The 19799-nt window shown below is 38.4% G+C and overlaps 2 protein-coding genes across 3 annotated transcripts; one reads left to right on the top strand and one right to left on the bottom strand.

Moving 5' to 3' along the window:
* The first annotated feature begins 799 nt into the window (after window positions 1-799).
* pnkp (polynucleotide kinase 3'-phosphatase) lies at window positions 800-8981 on the top strand. Of its 2 annotated transcripts, XM_027017559.3 has the most exons (17): window positions 802-1599; window positions 1755-1801; window positions 1940-2215; window positions 2358-2621; window positions 2923-3002; window positions 4800-4857; window positions 4995-5102; window positions 5292-5363; window positions 5727-5775; window positions 5933-6003; window positions 6254-6346; window positions 6943-7039; window positions 7131-7192; window positions 7332-7441; window positions 7544-7631; window positions 8322-8389; window positions 8495-8981. In XM_027017559.3, exons 1-17 carry the CDS (start codon window positions 1479-1481, stop codon window positions 8613-8615), a joined length of 1785 nt encoding a protein of 594 aa, XP_026873360.2. In that variant the 5' UTR covers window positions 802-1478; the 3' UTR covers window positions 8616-8981. The 2 variants fall into 2 exon arrangements, with proteins under 2 accessions (XP_081556451.1, XP_026873360.2); XM_081700325.1 differs by lacking the exon at window positions 5292-5363 and having other exon boundaries at window positions 800-1599.
* LOC118242594 (calcium-activated chloride channel regulator 4A-like) lies at window positions 8914-19663 on the bottom strand. The gene is given in 18 exon segments (XM_035534480.2): window positions 8914-9619; window positions 9621-9660; window positions 9800-10027; window positions 10233-10270; window positions 10272-10392; window positions 10523-10793; window positions 11302-11511; window positions 11603-11709; window positions 11927-12107; window positions 12269-12492; window position 13671; window positions 14009-14239; window positions 14406-14571; window positions 14674-14776; window positions 14930-15080; window positions 15234-15371; window positions 16166-18129; window positions 18233-19663. Coding segments are annotated over 17 exon segments (2715 nt in total). The 5' UTR covers window positions 16316-18129; window positions 18233-19663; the 3' UTR covers window positions 8914-9264.
* Window positions 19664-19799: the final 136 nt, after the last annotated feature.

Raw genomic sequence — 19799 nt, 5'->3', positions numbered from 1 at the left:
ACTGAGAGAAGAGGCGGAAAAGATGTGGAAGGTGAAGGCAACAGCGGTTCCTGTCATAATCAGAGCAGTAGGAGCTGTGACCCCCAAACTGGGAGAATGACTCCAGCAGATCTCAGGAACAACATCCAAGATGTCCTTCCAGGAGAGTGTAGTCCTGGGAACAGCTAAGATACTATGTAGGAACCTCAAGCTCCTAGGACTCCGGTACAGTACCTGAGCTTGAAGGGAAAAGAGAGAAATTTTTGTATGTAATCTCGAGCCCATTAGCAGACAGGTGCCTCCTCCTCCTCTTCAGGGGTGGTCCATGGAGCAAACTGACCCTTCATCAACATTTATTTTGATTGCTTTGCTGTTTGATTTGTTTTCAAACTTTGAGATTTACAAAGGTGGTTGGGGCAAAAATAGTAATACTTGTAATAAATCAGTACACAATAACAATAAAGGTTAAAATAAATAATTGTATTTGTCTATTTTTCATTAATTTATTTGTTATCTAAGCACACTTTTATGTGTTTATGCCTTATTAGGAATAGGTAAGGTAATATGAAATAAGAATGGGCAAATTTGCTCATATAACTGATATGATTCTTGTAATTAAATTGATTTGAAAATGGACTTAAGAGTAGATTCCGCCAATATTGCGATTCTTTTATATTTGAAGGACCCAGTTAAATCTAGATACCTGCATATATGCATCATCTTTCTGTAAGGAGAAAAGTAGAATAATATATAATGTACATATATACAATTAATATACTGTCATTATTAGCTGTTAAAGAAACTGGATCACCACTCTGGAGCAATAACGCACATGGTCTGTCCCTTTGCTGAGCTTGCCGTCTCTCCGGTCTTCGTGACGTCGTCTTTAACTGTTACACATGTTAAGTACGTCACGAGAGTAGTTCTACGACAAATGAGTGCAACGTGCGTATTTCCGGCGTGGCCTTCACGTCACACAACACAACGTTCCGCACGGACATGGAAGGGTTACATTTACATAGCTAGGGAAGCTAATGCTAAAGGCAGGCTAGGCTAGGCTAACTACCAACAGCTGGAGGAGCGAAGGGTCGAAGGTGACTGTTAATTGTAAAACAAATCACTGTATGAGTCATTGTTGTCGTGTCTAATTTATAGCCTACTAGCTAGCTCAACTGACTTCTGGGTTTAAGTTTGCTAACCTCACTGGCTAGCTAACGAGACACCTTTGGTTATATTTAACTGGTTACGGATACTAGCTATGCCGACTAGCTGGGTTAGATAGGTTAGCTAACGTTACAAAAGATATAAAGGAAGATTTGAAAGAAGCTAATTATAAACTAAATCCTCTACAGTAAGTCTGACTTGCCATCGCGTTCACAGTAGCATAATATACCTAGCTAGCTAACTTAGAGCTCAAATAACTCGTAACAGGTTGAGGAAGTCAGACATTAGCCAACTGATCGGCTTCTTCTGGAGAAGTTTCTTTCTCTTTTTTGAACATGCAGTGTGCATTAGTAAATTCGTCAGGACACAGGGTGGAACTATTCGATGGTCGAGCCCTGATTTTTGGTCGGGGACCTGAGACCGGAATTACTGATAAAAAATGTTCGAGACATCAAGGTAAAATAAAAACACACCTAGAATAGTGTGGGTCTTACCATACTTGACGATAGCAAATGTTATATCAAATACATCCTGGTCATACTAAAACCTTACATTTGGTAGCTGTCTGGTTAGTGATCTGTCGACTCATTCGCGTTTTCTTTTCTCTTTAGTCAAGCTTGTGGCAGATTATGCACACCGAGAGATTCTTGTGACACAGGTAAATTAACTGGTTTATGATCACAGAAAGCCCTAAGGTTAGCTAAATGGACAACAAAGTCAATTTTTACATTATATGAAATGTGCACAGGAAAGCAGAATATGAACAGTTTTCATGAGTTCTTCCTACTTTTCACAGCTTGGTCCAAACCCTTCTTCTGTGAATGGCCAGACCTTGCGCCGAGGTCAGTCTGGACGACTGACTCTAAACGGCACACTGTTTGTGGTCAATGAGAGTTACCCATTCACTGTGCAGTTCTCTGGCACAGAGGAGACTTCCCCTTCAGAGCCTCGCCAAATGGGTCATAAGCAGGGAGCATTGGATGACCGGAAACACAAACGGAGAGCCTTAGATGGTTCGGCTGAGGTGGTACCCAAGAGGAGCATCCAGGATTTCTTTTCTTCACCTAAAAAGGTATTTATGTTTATATGTAGATAGGTTTGTAATACAAATTGGAATTTTTATTTTCTCTGAAGATTTTTATGGACTCCACAGTACATAATGATTAAAGTATATGATTTGAATACCTTTTTAATGATCCTTTTCTGTTGTCAAGTCAATAAAAAGGCCACACGGTACTGAAGAAGATGTATCCAGCAATAAACGCGGGCGTGCTGCGATTTCGGATGAGGAGGACAGAGAGAGCCTGGCGGAGGAGAACCTCAGGACACTGCAGGAGCTGGCACAGAGATCAGGCACCCAGCAGAACCCATCAGAACCCATCCAGACTTCTCCATCTTCTGCCTGTCCTCAAAGTAACTGGCAGCAAATAGGCAACCTCATGGTCTACACTACAGCAGGAGTCACAGGACACTCCAGGGTAAGAGAAAATGAAGGAGTCTTCTAAAAGGAGATTTTGTAGAGTTGATTTTGTTCCACTTAATTTATTTTAATCTTTTAAAATTTTATTTAAAGTGTTCCCAAAAGTCAGTTTAAGCAAAGTGATCTTTGAAGATGATCACTGTTTAATTGCTTCTGTTTAATATAAATAATACATTTGGAAGCAGTTATTAAAGTTACTGCTAAGCTGGGGTTCATAGAAATTACACAGCCTGTTTATTTGTGGTTTGGAGGTTTTTAATTAAGTTTAAATACAAACTTGACTTTTCATTCTGTTTCAGATAGCAGGATTTGACATTGATGGCTGCATTATCACTACAAAGTCAGGAAAAGTGTTTCCTACTAGCCCAGATGACTGGAGGTAAGTACAGGATGTTTTCTGGCAGCAGGATGTTTTGTTATTATTATAATTAATAATAATAATAATAATAATAATAATAATAATAATAATAATAATATTATTATTATTATTATTATTATCATTATTAATATAGATCTTATTAATGTTATATTAATATTATTAAAACTGTTTTAGTTATATAATTATTTTATTTTATTTTTAATAATAATATAGATTTTTATATATATATTGATAATAAAGATGATGATGATAATAATAATAATAATAATAATAATAATAATAATAATAATAATAATAATATATATACTGCTTGGCCAAAAAAAAAGGTCACCACCTGGATTTAACTAAGCAAATAGGTAAGAATCTCCCATTGGATAATTACTGCATGGGTGATTGTTTCAGCTGGCAACAAGTTATTTAACCCTAACTGATGCAGTGAGTAGCTTTTCATTTGTTAAACAACCATGTTGAAAGACACATCTTGTGGTCGTGGAAAAGATGTTAATCTGTATCAGAAGGGTCAAATTTTTGGCATGCATCAAGCAGAGAAAACATCTAAGGAGATTGCTGAAACTACTAAAATTGGTTTAGGAACTGTCCAAAGCATTATTAAAAAGTGGAAGGACAGTGGAGAAACATCATCTTTGAGGAAGGAATGTGGTCAGAAAAAAATCTTGAATGATCGTGATCGGCGATCACTTAAACATGTGGTGAAATCAAATCGTAGAAAAACAGTAGAACTCAGGCATATGTTTAATAGTGAAAGTAAGAGCATTTCCACACGCACAATGTGAAGGGAACTCAAGGAATTGGGACTAAACAACTGTGTAGTCTTAAGGAAACCAATTGTCAGTGAGGCTACCCGGCAAAAACGTCTTCAATTTGCTAGGGAGCATAAAGATTGGACTCTGGAGCAATGGAAGAAGGTGATGTGGTCTGATGTTTCCAGATTTACCCTGTTCCAGAGTGATGGGTGCATCAGGGTAAGAAGAGAGGCGGCTGAACTGAAGCACTCATCATGCCTAGTGCCTACTGTACAAGCCTGTGGGGGCAGTGCTATGATCAGGGGTTGCTGCAGTTGGTCAGGTCTAGGTTCAGCAATGTTACGTGCCCAGAGAATGAGGTCAGCTGACTACCTGAATATACTGAACAACCAGGTTATTCCATCAATGGATTTTTTTCTTCCCTGATGGCATATTCCAAGATGACAATGCCAGGATCCATCGGGCTCAAATTGAGAAAGAGTGGTTCAGGGAGCATGAGACATCATTTTCACACATGGACTGGCCACCACAGAGTCCAGAACTGAACCCCATTGAGAATCTTTGGGATGTGCTGGAGAAGACTTTGTGCAGTGGTCCAAATCTCCCATCATCAATACAAGCTCTTGGGGAAAAATTAATGCAACTCTGGACAGAAATAAATGTGACATTGCTGACGCTTGTGGAAATGATGCGACAGCGAATGCATGCCGTAATCAAAGCTAAAGGCGGTCCAACGAAATATTAGAGTCTGTGCCTTTTTTTTGGCCAGGCAGTGTATTATAGAAAGGACAAAATAAAACAACGAGACAAAGAGTAATATTAATAAGCATAATAATATAATAAAATATGATTAATAATATAGATAACAGTATTAATACTATTATTATAAATAACATTGATAATATAAATAATAATTATTGTTATAATAATAATAATAATAATAATAATAATAATAATAATAACAACTACTGTCTCTTGTAGTTTCCTTTTGTCCTTTCTATTATATTCCTTGTTTTTTTTAATATCTTTGTAGGATACTCTTTCCTGAGATACAGCCCAAACTGGCCACTCTGCTGAAGGAAGGGCTCAAGGTCAGAAGAAAAACTCATCAATTTGATTTACCAGCTAAGCAAAAATAATAATTAGCATGAATTATGTTGTTTTGCAAAGTAGACAAATATCTACTTTGATGTGTGTCTGGTTTTTATTTTGTTTCTTGCTGTCTTAGGTGGTTTTCTTTACTAATCAGATGGGTATTGCTCGAGGCAAACTCAGACCAGAGGTGTTCAAGGCCAAAGTTGAAGATATTCTTCAGACTTTAAATTTGCCTGTACAGGTTTGTTAATACCATAACCGTAATGACATAGTCATAACAGAATACTATGTATAGAATTTGGTATTTTCATCCATATTTGATTTTAATTTGTATTAAAAAGATTTTCCATTTCTTGTTTTTGTATACATAGGGTAATTATATAAACACAAGTCACGTTCCTCATTCATTTTTGTCCCCTGTGTAATTCAGGTATTTGTTGCAACAGGTCCAGGTATTTATAGAAAGCCTGTAATAGGAATGTGGGAACACTTATGTGAGAAGGTGAGAAGCTATGAGCTCACTTCCCATATTAAGGAAATTCAAAATATTGGGTTCAGTTGGGAGCTAAAGGTTTAGGAACAGGAATGTTTATTATTATTTATCTGTTCAGTCCTGTCTATGATTCAGCTTTGAAGCATTATGTATTGACTTACTTTGCCAAAAGGCAGATTATTACACCTACAAGCCATAGTGTAGAGAAGTGTTTTGATTTATTAGATAGAGAAATGCATTGATTTATTGGATAGAGAAGTGTTGAATTATTGGATAGAGAAGTGTATTGATTTATTGGATAGAGAAGTTTATTGATTTATTAGATGGAGAAGTGTATTGATTTTTGCAAAACAAAACCTTTTTTCCCCTTAGGCAAATGGTGGGGTGACTGTAGACAAATCGCAAAGTTTCTATGTGGGAGGTGAGTCTACTTTGGACTACAAAGAGTTAAGAAATAAACCTTGTAATTGTATGTATGTAACAATGTAATTGTTTCCTTGTGTGTTTTCTACATATAAAGTAATGGTGTATGTGTATAACAATTGTAAAATGATATGGTCTGTGTGTCCTTGTCCCAGATGCTGCAGGCCGTCCTGTAAACTGGGCTCCAGGGAAGAAGAAGAAGGACTTCTCCTGTAGCGACAGGCTGGTGAGAGAGAAGGCAGTGAAATAACACACCTCAAACATCTTTGCTGAGCACAGTGAAGGCTTACAGTAGTGAGACAGTGTACTACTCTATTTATATTATATGTTGAATCCTATATAATGAACAAATCCCAAATTAGATTATCGTAATCTCCATAGACCCTGTAGCATTTAGTCATCAACAGGTCACAGTGGACGACTTCTTCTGGTGATGGATGTCTTTCTTGTTTTGTTTTGTATTGTTTTGTCCACAGTTTGCTCTGAACATTGGTGTGAACTTTTACACTCCAGAGGAGTTCTTCCTGGGCTGGAAGAGTGCTCCATTCAACCTGCCCACCTTTGATCCAGTAAGTTGTCAATGGAGATAGCTGTCTCTCATTGTGTTTATTAGGCTGACACATTTTGCAACAATTTGCAAGTTGTGATGACACCTGGGCAGACATCAGTGTGTATCATAACATTAAACCTTGAAACTCAAGGTATGACAGATATGGTAGGACACACTTTTTTAAAGTGGGAACTGAGTGCACGTTAAGATCTGCATTGCATTTGTTTCATAATTGTGTTTTAAAATATACCTTTGCAAGATGATTCAGGTATTATAGGAAAGGCTCAAACAGACCAGTGTGAATGATCCCAGCACTGAGAAGTACTGGAGGTGTGTGTGTGTGTGTGTGTGTGTGTGTGTGTGTGAGATTACTGATAGGGTACTGCAGTGCGACATTTGTGATTACTAATGCGATATTGCAGTAGTATGTGTGTGATTACTGATATAGTACTGCAGTAGTACGTGTGTGTGATTACTTATGCGGTACTGCAGTAGTACGTGTGTGTGTGTGAATATTGATATGGTACTGCAGTTTGTTTGTGTGTGTGTATGATTACTCATATGGTAGTGCAGTAGTACCTGTGTGATTACTGATAGTCACTTTCTGGCCTCCAGAGGACGTTAGACCCAAAGACACGTCTGTATGACCCTGCTGAGGCCTCACTCACTTCTACCAGCCAGGAAGTCATTGTTGCTGTTGGATTCCCAGGAGGTGTGAGACAATGGGAAAATTATTCTTATTTTTTAAATAGTCACAGAAACCTGCTAAATGACTCAATACATATTCGTTTTGAATTTTTCAGCCGGCAAATCCACATTCTTTAATACCTACATCATCCCAAAGGGCTATATGTATGTAAACAGGGTGAGTGTGGAAGAAAATATCACAGACTGTTATGTTAGTCTGCATAAGATGATCTGAAGCTGGAGGTTCAGTGAAGTTTGTGAATCAGAAGCACTTTGCTAGTGTTGTATTCTGAGTCATTGCCATTGTGTGACCCTAGGACACACTGGGCTCCTGGCAGAACTGTGTCTCAGCATGTGAGCGTGCTCTGAAAGAAGGCCACAGTGTTGTCGTAGACAATACCAACCCAGACCCTGAGTCGCGGAAGAGGTGCGTAGTACCGTTTTATTTATTTATTTATTTTTTTGACAGTGTGCTATATCATGGTTATAGTGCATTTATAAAAGGTCCTGTGGTCCTTTTTTTCCACAGATATGTGGATGTTAGTCAGAATGCTGGTGTTCCCTGTCGATGCTTCAACTTCAGTGCCTCTCTGGAACAAGCCAGGCACAATAACAGGGTGAGCCTTCCCTGCAGGGTTGTGTTGGGTTGCATTATCGCTTATTACACGTATGTAATTTTGTTACTTGTATCTAATGTTTGACATCATACATATAGTGTGTGTGTGTGTGTGTGTGTGTGTGTGTGTGTGGTGACATGGCAACACATTATAGTGATTACGCATATCTAAAGTGTTAAGTAATGAGCTGTGCATTCAGGCCAAGATTAAACCAAGATAAACGTGGGCCTATAATTATTTCACATATGTTCAGACAGCAGTTAAAAATGCACTTAGAAAATGCAGAACTGAATGCTTGACATGTTTACAGTCATAAACATCTAAAACATCCTAGCTTTACTGAGTGTCATGGCTAATAATAGCACAGTATTTTCTGGATATTTTTTGTGAAAGGTGAGAACATATTTTCATCAACAACAGCATATATGAAAGGATTTCATTCACAACCTCATAGAGCAGCTGTGCGTGAATAACCACTCTGTAAATGAGTTTTCATGACTTGTAGCCTTAACGCTGGCATTATCTTTATACTGCACGAAGTGATTTGCATTTACATTTATGGCATTTAGCTGATGCTTTTATCCAAAGCAACTTACAAGTGATCCTAATATCCTTCTGTGGTCTGCATGTCCTCCTCTGTTAATGTATGACTCACTTGTCCTCTGTGATATATTTTTCTCTCTCACTCAGTTCCGTGAGATGCTTCCCTCAGACTCCAAGCATGTGACTGTCAATGACATGGTCTTCCACACGTACAAGTGGGTGGATTCTCATTACCGTGCTTTTGTAGTCATGTGACATTTATGTAGCGAACAGAATTAGTTCATGACCTCATTAACCTCCCATTTTCTGTGTTTATGCAGGAAAAAGTTTGTGAGCCCTACACTTTCAGAGGGCTTCTCTGAAATCCTGCAGGTCCACTTTGTGCCCAGTTTCACTGACAGTGGCTTGGAGGCTCTTTTCCGGCAGTTCTCAGAAAGCTGAGAAGCGTTTACCCACTGGATGAACACTAAGAGTAAAAGTCTTAAACCCCAGTGCAGTAGAATGAGCAGTTTTATTCTGAGTAGTTTTGGATTTGCTACAAAAAACTGGTCAATCATTATTCTGTAATTCAAGAACACAATATTAATGAATTTGCCTTCATTATCGCACCAAGGAATTAGAGCAAAGATTGTCAGACTGGTGGAAGGAAGGAACTGATTTTTCATAGCTGCTAATTTGATTGGAAATCAGAGTGTGGTGTTTACTTTGGTAGTGAAAGAACGTCACGTATCAGAAATGGTGAACATAAATGTGACCTTTTAATTTATGTTTACACACATTAATAAAAACTCAATATTGGTATATAAACAGACTTGAATGTTTGCTGTTATAAATCACAGACTACAGTTGCTAGTATTTTACTGTTTTTTAAGTCACTGATATACTGTCCTTACTTCCATTAACATTACAATATATTTTTGATTAATGTTGAAACTAATTTGTGAGATGTTTATGTACTTATGGATAATACTTGAATGATCATGCACACATCATCTATCAGTCATCCAATAACGATTTCATACCAAATTATTACAATAACCATTCCACAAATACATTCATTAGCCACATTTGTGCCAACATAGCATACTTGCTAAGGGTCAGTAAGCTTTCTGCATTTCACTACCCATGTGATGACAGTAGCTATGAGACATGCAACTATGCTTACCACACAAACTGAAATGATGCTGGCAGTGAGGTTCAGACCCGGATTTGAAATTCCAGGGGGTTTTAGATTTTTAGGACTTGGGAGAAACTTTGTTGCTTGAGCAATATTAGACACTTGAGACTTCAGTCCGCCACTGTCCTCTGACTGAACAGCAAAGAACAATGTGGTACCATTTTGGATTGTGATATTGGGCACCAAAGAATGCCGTTCGGCTGAGCCTGCCTCTTGAGGAAGAAGTGCAGATATGTTGAACTGATTCACACTGCTGAAGTTGTTTCGAAGTCTGAAAATCGTCACTCCATCTAATCTCATAGGATGTGGCTTTAAAGAAAATGAATATAACTGTTAGACTGATGTTATTTATGCTTAGTGAAAATACAATCTTCTTGTTTGCCTAAGTGGTTTGTATTTACAGTAGCCTGGATCCCATCATATCAGAGTTCCAGTCTGAAAGCTTTACCTGTGCCTTGGTCTAAGTCCTCTCCAGGTGCTGTCCAGTTGAGAAGCACAATGTCCTCCTGAATTTCAGCACTCAGGTCTGTGATCTTGTTGGGAGGGAAATTTGGTAGGGGTACGCCTACCGGCACATCCACCACAAAGCTCTCGCCAGTGGCTGTTCTGGTGAAGCTGCCCACGTTTGCTGGCTGTACGTTGGTGGGTGGCTTTGGAGGGTTTAACTTCACTGTGCCTTAATGTGAATGAATAACTACATCAGTGAAAGAGGGCAATTTCCATCAGCTAAAGTAGCTAATACCAAAATTGGTGAAAACTAGATAAAATAAATATGAAGTTTTTAAAAAATGATACTGATACTGATTTCTGATACTGATTATTCCCCAGCTAGTCCAACACCTGACAACCTGATGATATTTGATAAGGGTTTGTATAGTCACCATCCACTATGTATCCAGGGATATACAGAGCACCACTATCTGCTGGGAGAAGAATGCACTCCACCAGTACTGGCCACTCTAACTTTCAGATTGTATCTTCCCTTCTTTAATTTTGTGAAATATCTGGAATAGATCCCATCATCTTTAAAAGCATCAGCACCTGGAAGGTACATCCCACATTCAAACTAGTTTATTTATGTCAGGATAAAATTCTGCAGTCAAATAATTTTAGGTAAGTTATAATGCAGTTAATCAGATTTCTGGTAGTGCATGCATTTGAAGAGCACTACCTGCTCCATTGTCGAGGAGCTGTAGTTTTTCTGAATGTCCTGTGTCTGACTCCAGATATGCCCAGACAGTGGTGTTCAGCACAGGACTATATTTCTGACTGACCTCAGCAAACACTATCATGGGTTTGTTACCATTGTTGGTTAGCTGGTTCATCTGGGCCATAACCATGATGGGGGGAACGTCATCACGGGCTGCCTGACTTGTTACTGTCAAACTCATAGCCTGAGAAGTTGAGGCTTTGTCGAAGAAACTGTATTTCCAGTCTCCAGCCTACAGTGCACCAATAAGAGAACACTGCATTATGCTGTTAAATTCGTCCAAGGCTGAGAAGATGAACAGTATCCATATATAATCAAACCCCACCCACTTTCATATGAACACCCTGCACTTGCACCCACTGGCCACTTTATTTAACAGCTGTGTATGTTGTCCATTTTGCACATGTAACCCTCTGTCCTGTTCATTTCTGCTCAGTTTCTGATCATTGCACCACAGCTGATTATATTATTTGAGTATTGGACCAGTGGTAGTGCGTGTAGCTCTGGGATGACTAGATCAGGCAAACAGTGTTGCTGGAGTGTTTATACAAGTCGCTGTCACCACTGGGTTGAGAGTAGGTCTCCCACACATCAAGTTAACACTCCTGTGATAAGAAACTGATGAAGGAATTAGTTGATATCCTTTGTCATTTTATTATTGTTTGTTTATATTGTGGCACAGAATTATTAGGTAAATTGTGATGGTGAAAACTGATACAGTGAGTATTAAACAATTTTACCTCTGCAGTTCCTGGAACAGTAAGAGTGATTGTGTTTGCAGTATCTGTGGCATTCTTCTGGTTGTAGACTGAACTGCTTGGTGACTCAAAGTACACAGTAGGTGAACTCTTTTCATAGATGACTGTAAAGGTCGTCCTGTTTCCTACAGTACCATCAATGGGCACTGTTCCATTGAACCAATCAGAAACTATTTGTCCAGTACTCTCAAGCTGAATACAGAAGTAAAGGAAGGAAGCTCATACAATTGTGTATAATGCCAACATAATATAGCTCATACACTGGATATTGTTTGTAGCCGACCTGAATCTTTTGTTTTGTGGGATTTCCGTTTGATGATGTAAGTGAAGAAAAAGCATCCACTAACTGATTGGAAAGAATAGCCTCATTGGCTGTGATAAACATTCCACCTATTTTAATGGATATAAAAATCAATTTTACATTTATGTTTATTTTACTGCAATAGAGCTGTATTGCTAATGCAATCTATTCATTTACATGCACTCATCTTAGATCTTAACGTGTAAGATGAAATGCAAAAAAACAACAACAAAAAAACACTGATATTTTCTACATTACTAGTGATAATACAAAATTGCAGATGCATTATCAATTATATTCTCTTACCTGTTTTATCTGCCATGGTTTTCAAAACATTGTCTGCATCTGAACCAAGAGCTAAAGTGTTGATGACTGTACCACTTTCAGTAGCAGTTTGTAAACAGTCCTGAACGCTATCAGTTGCTTCACCATCTGTCAGAAAAATGATTTCATCTCCTACTGTGTCCTTATTATCCTGTTTGAGAACCTGAACTTAATGTAGACTTTCTTAGTTAACTGTCTGGTCACTCATACTTGGCTGAATTATAAATCTAAATAAATTAAGAGCAATAAATCTGAAGTTGTAGATTTACAGTCCAAGTGTAAGAGAATACAGTACAAGTTTTCTGTGCAGCTGTTGTATGTTACCTCAAGGCCTTTCAGAAGACCCTTACAGATGAATGTGGATCCACCCGCAGTCGATGGCAGCTTTGCAATCAGAGTGTCTCTAGAGCTCTGACCATCTATTAGAGTCAAGCCACTTAAAATTGCAGCATCAGTACTAAAAGTGACAATGCCCACAGATGCTTGTTCCTCTATGATCTGGTTCAAGAAAATCATAGAAGCTTGTTTTTGTAGAATTATCCTTTTGCCTTTAAAAGACAGTAAACAACCAAATATTAACTGTAAGCAACAGCATTAAAAATGTTTTCATAACTACAGTTCTTATATTTTTGTAAAAGGTTCATATATGATTTCTTCAAATAGCTTGCTTTAAGCGGTTAATAAAGATTTTGTCTCATGCAAAAAAATACCTGTTTATTATTTATTTTTGAATGCTGAGTCCAAATGTGTTTTCAGAATTTCTCTTTTCACCTGCCATTTTTATTTGTTTGTTTGTTTTTTGTTAAAGTATATTTGCACATCAGTATGCAGTTTTGAAAAGCGGTACCAAGGACAGTAGCACCCCACTGTGGTGGCAATCTGCACACTGAAGAGGGATGTTCTCGGTCCAAATATTAGTGAAATCCTTATATCTGCACAATTTAGAAGTACATTTGTGCATACTTTAAGTGTAATGACAGCCTTTTGTATGAATGTATAATGTATAATGTATCTAAAATTGAATTTCTCTGTTAATTAAAAACCATGGATGATAAAGAAATCCTAAAAACAGATTTGAATTCATGGTAGAGAGTACAATAAGGTGAATTCAATTCAGTTCATGGCACAAACATTTTTTTTGTAGCCCAGTGTTAGAAGTAAATGGACAGTGATGCCACTATTGTTTTTGTGTCTCTGTATTAATGGAGGTTGGATTTACATGCCCACTGGATAGATTTCACATACTGATTAAAGAAAAAACCGCAATCAGATAGCTGGAGTACAGGCTTGGGTATAGTCCAGGTCTTACTGTAGTACAAGTCTGACTGTAATACAGGGCTGACTGTGGTACAGGGTTGACTGTAGTATTGGTCTGACTGTGGTACAGACCAGTCTGTAATTCAGGTCTGACTGTGGTACAGGGCTGACTATAATACACCTCTGATTGTAGTACAGTGCTGACTGTAGTTCAGGTCTGACTGTGGTACAGGGATGACTATAATACATCTCTGATTGTAGTACAGTGCTGACGGTAATATAGGTCTGACTGTGGTACAGGGCTGGCTGCAGATTTGTAACCAAGCACTGAACATGACAACTGTATTTGCGATCATCTTAATTTGTCCAGTTATTTATGGTCTCCAGAGGGGGGCATGACTACATAAATGGGACTGAGAGTCCTACCTGGTTAACCTAATATAAATATATACACATTCAATTAAAATACCCTACACTGTAAGCTGATAGTAACTGTTCAGTCTCTCATGGTTTGACGAGCTAAGCAAAAATTGTTTATTTCATATGATCAGCTTTGTAAGTAAAGGTGAAGCAGAATTGTATATATGTATATATGTTCAAATGCACTTCTTAAGTTATGAGTTACCTCAGTTTTTAAACTGTATCATACTAGAGGTGTTTATAGCCCTACAGACACAGTAACTTACCATAATACAACAATATGCATGTTACATAACAAAAAATAAATCAATCATTTACATTGTACGTTGTAAGTACATTGTAGTTAAACATCTACCTGCTTTTGAAACAGTGCTTCATGTTACATACCGACATGCTTCCAGAGACGTCGAGCACAAGACAGACGACCCGACTTCCTCTGCTTAAAACACGGATTTGTGGATCTGGGGGTCTGGCTTGTAGAGGTAGTAAAGTGCCAAGGGCATCTTTGTCTACAGATTCCTGAAAAATGACTGTATGGGTAGCCTTGTTGTCACATTTCTCATTCTGCATGTTTGGGGCTTTACGGTTGTGTTCATCCTCTTGGCAAAATGCTCTTACCTGCAATGAATGAATGCTTAGACTCAGTACTTTCATTTAACTACTAGTAATGTGCTCTAATAATTGTTAACTATGAGTCACTAACTCTTATTACTGTTCCTATACCTTATTTTAGGAACAAAATCAGAAGGTGGAAATATATTCATTGCCTTTACTTTCAACTTACAGAGTCTATTATTTGCATGTACATTATTGAGGCTTTTGCGTTTTGCAATTTGTCTGGAAAGAATTCACATTCCTCAGTTGGTAACCCAGTTTCAGCACTGATGTGGCAACTCTGAGTAAAGCCATTATTCAGTTCATACCACTTGCCAGTTACCTCACTAGTACATCTAAAGTAAACAATCACAGTGTAGGTTACTACAGATAAATAATGTGGTACTATACATGCTTATTTAGTCATATGTTTGAAAAAAATAGAATTTTGATTTGACCTTGTAGGTTGGATCCCGTTATCATTGTAGAATGGCTTTTTGTTATTGTATTCATCATATACGCCCCATCTGAGGTGAGCCCATTCATGTACAAAAACTCTTCCTAAAAAACAAACAAGATGGTATGCGTATGGCATCAAATTTTAATTGTTAAGATGCTTGAAGTGTATGACTGCATTATCAGAATGTAGTACTCTTGAATCTTGAACACCACAGATGATGACTATACAGATTTTTCACAAAGTTTAGCCCTTACCTTTGGGTCCATAGACATCAACAAGTCTGTCAGTTAATAGGAAGTTTGGGGTGAAATGAATATAATCGCCCTCCTCTGCACAATTTTTCGTTTGCTTAGTATACGGATCATCACCAAATGCTGGATGTGGGACATCAATGAGTACTTTTGCCTGTTATTGAAACCAGTTTAGGAAATTTAACAATTTCAGGAATAAATAATAGATTAAATAATAAATACTATTGCTGATAATATTTCTCCAACTACACAGACTAATAGTTCCACAGCCACTTTGTACTGAGACAAAATGGAGTATATTTTGTACCTTACTGTAGGTTTCTGTACTTGCTCTTTCGTAAGTTCCATTGGTCCAGTTTGGTGGAACCAGTATTTTCACCTCTTTGAAGAACACTTTATTGTCTAAAGCTTGAAACAGATATTCTGATACACTGGTAATAATTTCCTGTGGAGAGTCAAAAATTAATCTATCAACACTGTAAGTCTAAAATCAGTTCTAAATTCTACCCCTCTTCCCCAAGCCTGACAGACACACTCAAGGAACTTAGAACAAGATTGTTTAGGGCAAGTTAAAGAAGGAACAACAACCTCACAACTTCATGGACATTTTCACATGACGGGACTTTTTTTGATATGTCTCCATTCCTTCTGCTTAAGTTCAAAGTCCCCAAACAAGGAGGACAGGAGAGTAAATATAATAAGGTGTAGCCACAGGCACCTTGGCACTCTCATCTTTGTACATGTAATTTCACTTAAGGCTAAACAGAAGACCATCTGAGTGTCAATACACTAGCTGCTTGAAATGTAACCCTCACTATGTAAACTGAAAATAATATTAACAGTATATCAGTATTAGTCATATACCAGTGGACCAGTTATGTACCAAAATGTGCTAAAAGTGTATTGTATAGTATATCTCTCTAGTTTAGCAATTTCTGAAGCACACCCTTTTGAGGCATTCAGGACAGAATGTATGATGCTGAAACACTCACAATACTCAGCGATCTCGAGAACTAAGGATCAGTCCAGGATCTCACATGTCTATTTGTACCAAAGGCTCATCTGTATGTTAAAGTATACTGTAATGAATGTAGTAGTATATCAGTATTCTACTTATTAAGTATATACATACTTTAAACTCAGGTGCATTTTTTCAGCATCATTAGTATTAATTTGACTTTCCTCTGGTGATATCTGGAATGACTAATATTACTGGAATAAACAAATGCAATGATATACCTTGATTCGATTTATGAGGTCGTCATTCTCTGGCACAGCTGGGTTGATGGCCACAAGGATGTCAGTATATCCATTTCCCACCAGTCTGATTCCTGTGGTGGGTCCCAGTGCACAGAGGAACAGCAGTAGCCCAGCAAGCATCTTGGACATGATTCTGGAGCTGAGTCTGAACTCACACTAAACACCCTTATTCCAAAGAGCCAAAATAAAGACAACCTCTTCTATCACTGAAACTATACCTTTACGATCCTTTCTGTCATATGTGTGATGAATAATTAAACCATTTTATACAGGAAGCTTCTGTATGATTATAATAAACAGCCATGAGGCAAATGAGGAAACAAAAGATTAGTTAATTAAAACAAAGGTTAGTTAATTACACAAAGGTTAATTAATTAAAACAAAGGTTAGTTAATTACACAAAGGATAGTTTAGCAATTCTGACATGAAAATGGTCAGGTCAGGTTACTAATTAAACAAAAATTATTTTATGATCTGTTATCTGTCAAGTATCTAACAAGGAAACAATCACATTTACCAGAAATTTGACTATATGGATAACTGTTAAAGTTCACTTGACAATAGCCATTTCAACGTTTTTGCCCTGTCCATTTTAGCTTGGTTACAGTCAACACATGGTGTTGAAATAATTGTGAATAAATAGTACATTTACATTTATGACATTCAGCAGATGCTCTTATCCAGAACTACTTACAAAATTTCTGTCATTTACTCATAGGATACATCCTATCCAGTACGGTAGGTTAGAGTCCAACATACCATTGAACTAGAATACTGTTGAAATACAGGGATCAATGCTAATGCCTAGAAGTGCAAAAACACATATAAGCTCTATTTCAGACAACAATCAGTGCAAATACAATAAATACTAGAGTTAGTCAACGTAGGAGCAGTCAACATCAGTGTAATAAACAATACCCTACAATAAGGACTAGAGTTAGTCAACACAGGAGCATGGTCAGTGGTAATTTAAATATTTCACAAATAGATGGTCTTCAGTCTGCATTTGAAGACTGCAAGGGACTCTGTTGTCCAGAGAGCAAGCGGAAGTTCGTTCCACCAGCTAGGACAGAAAATAGTCTCAATGCTTGTCTTCCATGAGACTTAAAGCATAGCATTGCGAGCCATACTTGAGTTTCAAAGCACTCAAGGTACAGATCAGGCTTTAACCATTGACCTCATATATGGAGGGTCTGGTCCATTTTTGGCTTTGTAGGGGAGCATCAAGGTTTTAAATCTGATGCAGGCAGCTACGGAAGCCAATGAAGGGAGCGCAGCAGTGGAGTAACATGTGAACTTCGGAAGATTGAACACAAGTCATGCTGCTGTATTCTGGACAAGTTGTAGAGGTTTGATGGCACTTAGAGGAAGACCAGCCAGTAACGAGTTGCAGTAGTCAAGCTTTCAGAGCACAAGAGACTGCACAAGCACCTGGGTAGCTTCTTGCGAGAGAAATGGCCAAATCCTTTGTATGTTACAAAAGAGAAATCTGCAAGACCGGGCTAGATTTGAAACATGAGTTGAAAATGACATCTGGTTGTCCAAAGTTATGTGTCATCAGCATAGCAGTGGTAGGAGAAGCCATGAAAAGATATTACATCACCAATAGAACAAGTGTACAAAGAGAAGAGAAGAGAAGAGAAGAGAAGAGAAGAGAAGAGAAGAGAAGAGAAGAGAAGAGAAGAGAAGAGAAGAGAAGAGAAGAGAAGAGAAGAGAAGAGAAGAGAAGAGAAGAGAAGAGAAGAGAAGAGAAGAGAAGAGAAGAGAAGAGAAGAGAAGAGAAGAGAAGAGAAGAGAAGAGAAGAGGGCCTAATACCAAGCCCTATGGGACACCAGTCAAGAGTCTACATGGATTGGATGTGGATCCTCTCTGTGTTACCTGATAGGACCATCCCTCCAGATAGGACTGAAACCATTTCCATGCAGAGCCCTTCACACCAAGCCTGGAAAGAACAAAGAGAAGAATGTTGTGGTTTACTTTGTCAAAGGCTGCCAAAAGGTCCAGAAGAATCAAGACATGACATTTTGGAAGAAAAAATACTGAACAGCTTGTGTTGATCAGATGCTGATGATTCAAATTTTCCTCTGTAGTAGGATGTTCTCAGTGGGAACTTGGAAAGGCGAGACTGATATGAGTTGAGGTCTGAATCTAGGTGAGTTTTCCTCCAACGTCTCTCTGCAGGCCTTAGTTCTCTCCTGTGGCAGCGGAGTGTTCGTTAGCCAGGGGGCAGGTGGGGAAGATCTCACAGGTCTAGAGCAGAGAGAGCACAGAAGATTCATTGATGAGGAGAGTTTAGAAAGGAAAGTATTAGTAACTGTATCCAGGGAGAGAGAAGACAGAGAGTCAGGGTGAGGAAGGGTGGAAAAAATAGTAGAAGTAAGAGAAGAGGGCGTGATGGAGTACAGATTGCGACAGAATGAGGACGAACACATTGGGGAGGTATGGATGGAAAGAGAAGGGAGAGACAGAGAAGGATAAAAAGTGATGGTCTGAGAGGTGGAGTGGGGTGACTGTGATGTCTGATGTTGTGGAAAATCAGGTCCAGAACATTGCCTGCTCTGAGAGTCAGAGAAGAGTGGTTGAGGGTGAGGTCAAATGACGTCAACAGCAGAAGGATGCAGGAGGAATGTAGCTTGTCTGATAGAAGGTTGAAGTCACCAAGGAGAATGAGTGGGTTTTCTTTAATGGGGAATTGACTCAGGAGGACTTCAAGCTCATCAGTGAAGTTATCTATGGAACCTGGAAGGTGGTAGATGACAATGATGTGAAGTTTGGTAAGGAAAGACACTGTAATAGCATGAAATTCAAAAGAAGAGATGCAAAGATCAGAGAAGGAAAGTAAACATGACACTAGTAAACATGTGCCACCAGCCCTGCAAAGACGCCTCAGAGAATGGGTGAATAAAAAGGCGGAGGACAGGGCAGATGGAGTCACTGAGTTCTCAGGGGTGATCAAGGTCTGTTAGAGGCAGGAAGTGTAGGAAGTGGAGGGATGCTAGTGCTGAGATGAAGTCAGCCTTCTGGACAGAAGATTGACAATCCCCGAGCCCTGTGATTGTGTCGAACATCCAGAGTAAATGAGGTTGCTGAGATTGAAGGATCTATGATAATGAGAGTGTTTAGGTGATCTGTGGGATATGTAGACAGGAATTGCTAGACACATTTCAGATTAGAAAGATGCTAGGTTTGTGAACGTATGTGATGAAAGTTTGAGAAAGTGTGAGAAAAAAGATACTTTGAAGAATTTGAGAGGTCTGGTCTCAGTGTAGATGAGGAACTAAATGAAAAGCTCAACAAAGGCCTTCTGCATGTGTTGAGTGGAATCATCCTAATTTAACAGTTCAGTTAATTTAACAGTTCGGGGCAAGCTCCCCAGTTCACATCTAAGGCCAAGTCGAAACTACACCTGCAGTAAGTAATTACAGCTAAGAGCAAACAAGAAACTAGGTTTAGACAAGAAGCCTTGAACTAACAGAATCTAAGGCAAAGTAAGTAATCTCAGAGCCTACCTCAACCAAGGAGAGGATGATCGCAGAGAAAAAAAACCCAAAGCACAGTATTATTAAAACATTATGCACCAAATATGTTTATATTTGGCATAGTTTTTAAAAA

This window comes from Electrophorus electricus, chromosome 17 (genome assembly GCF_041902795.1).
Source record: "Electrophorus electricus isolate QZ-2024a chromosome 17, ASM4190279v1, whole genome shotgun sequence".
Lineage (NCBI taxonomy): Eukaryota > Metazoa > Chordata > Actinopteri > Gymnotiformes > Gymnotidae > Electrophorus > Electrophorus electricus.
Note: the sequence above shows the minus strand (reverse complement) of the source record. Positions and strands in the feature narration are given on the sequence as shown.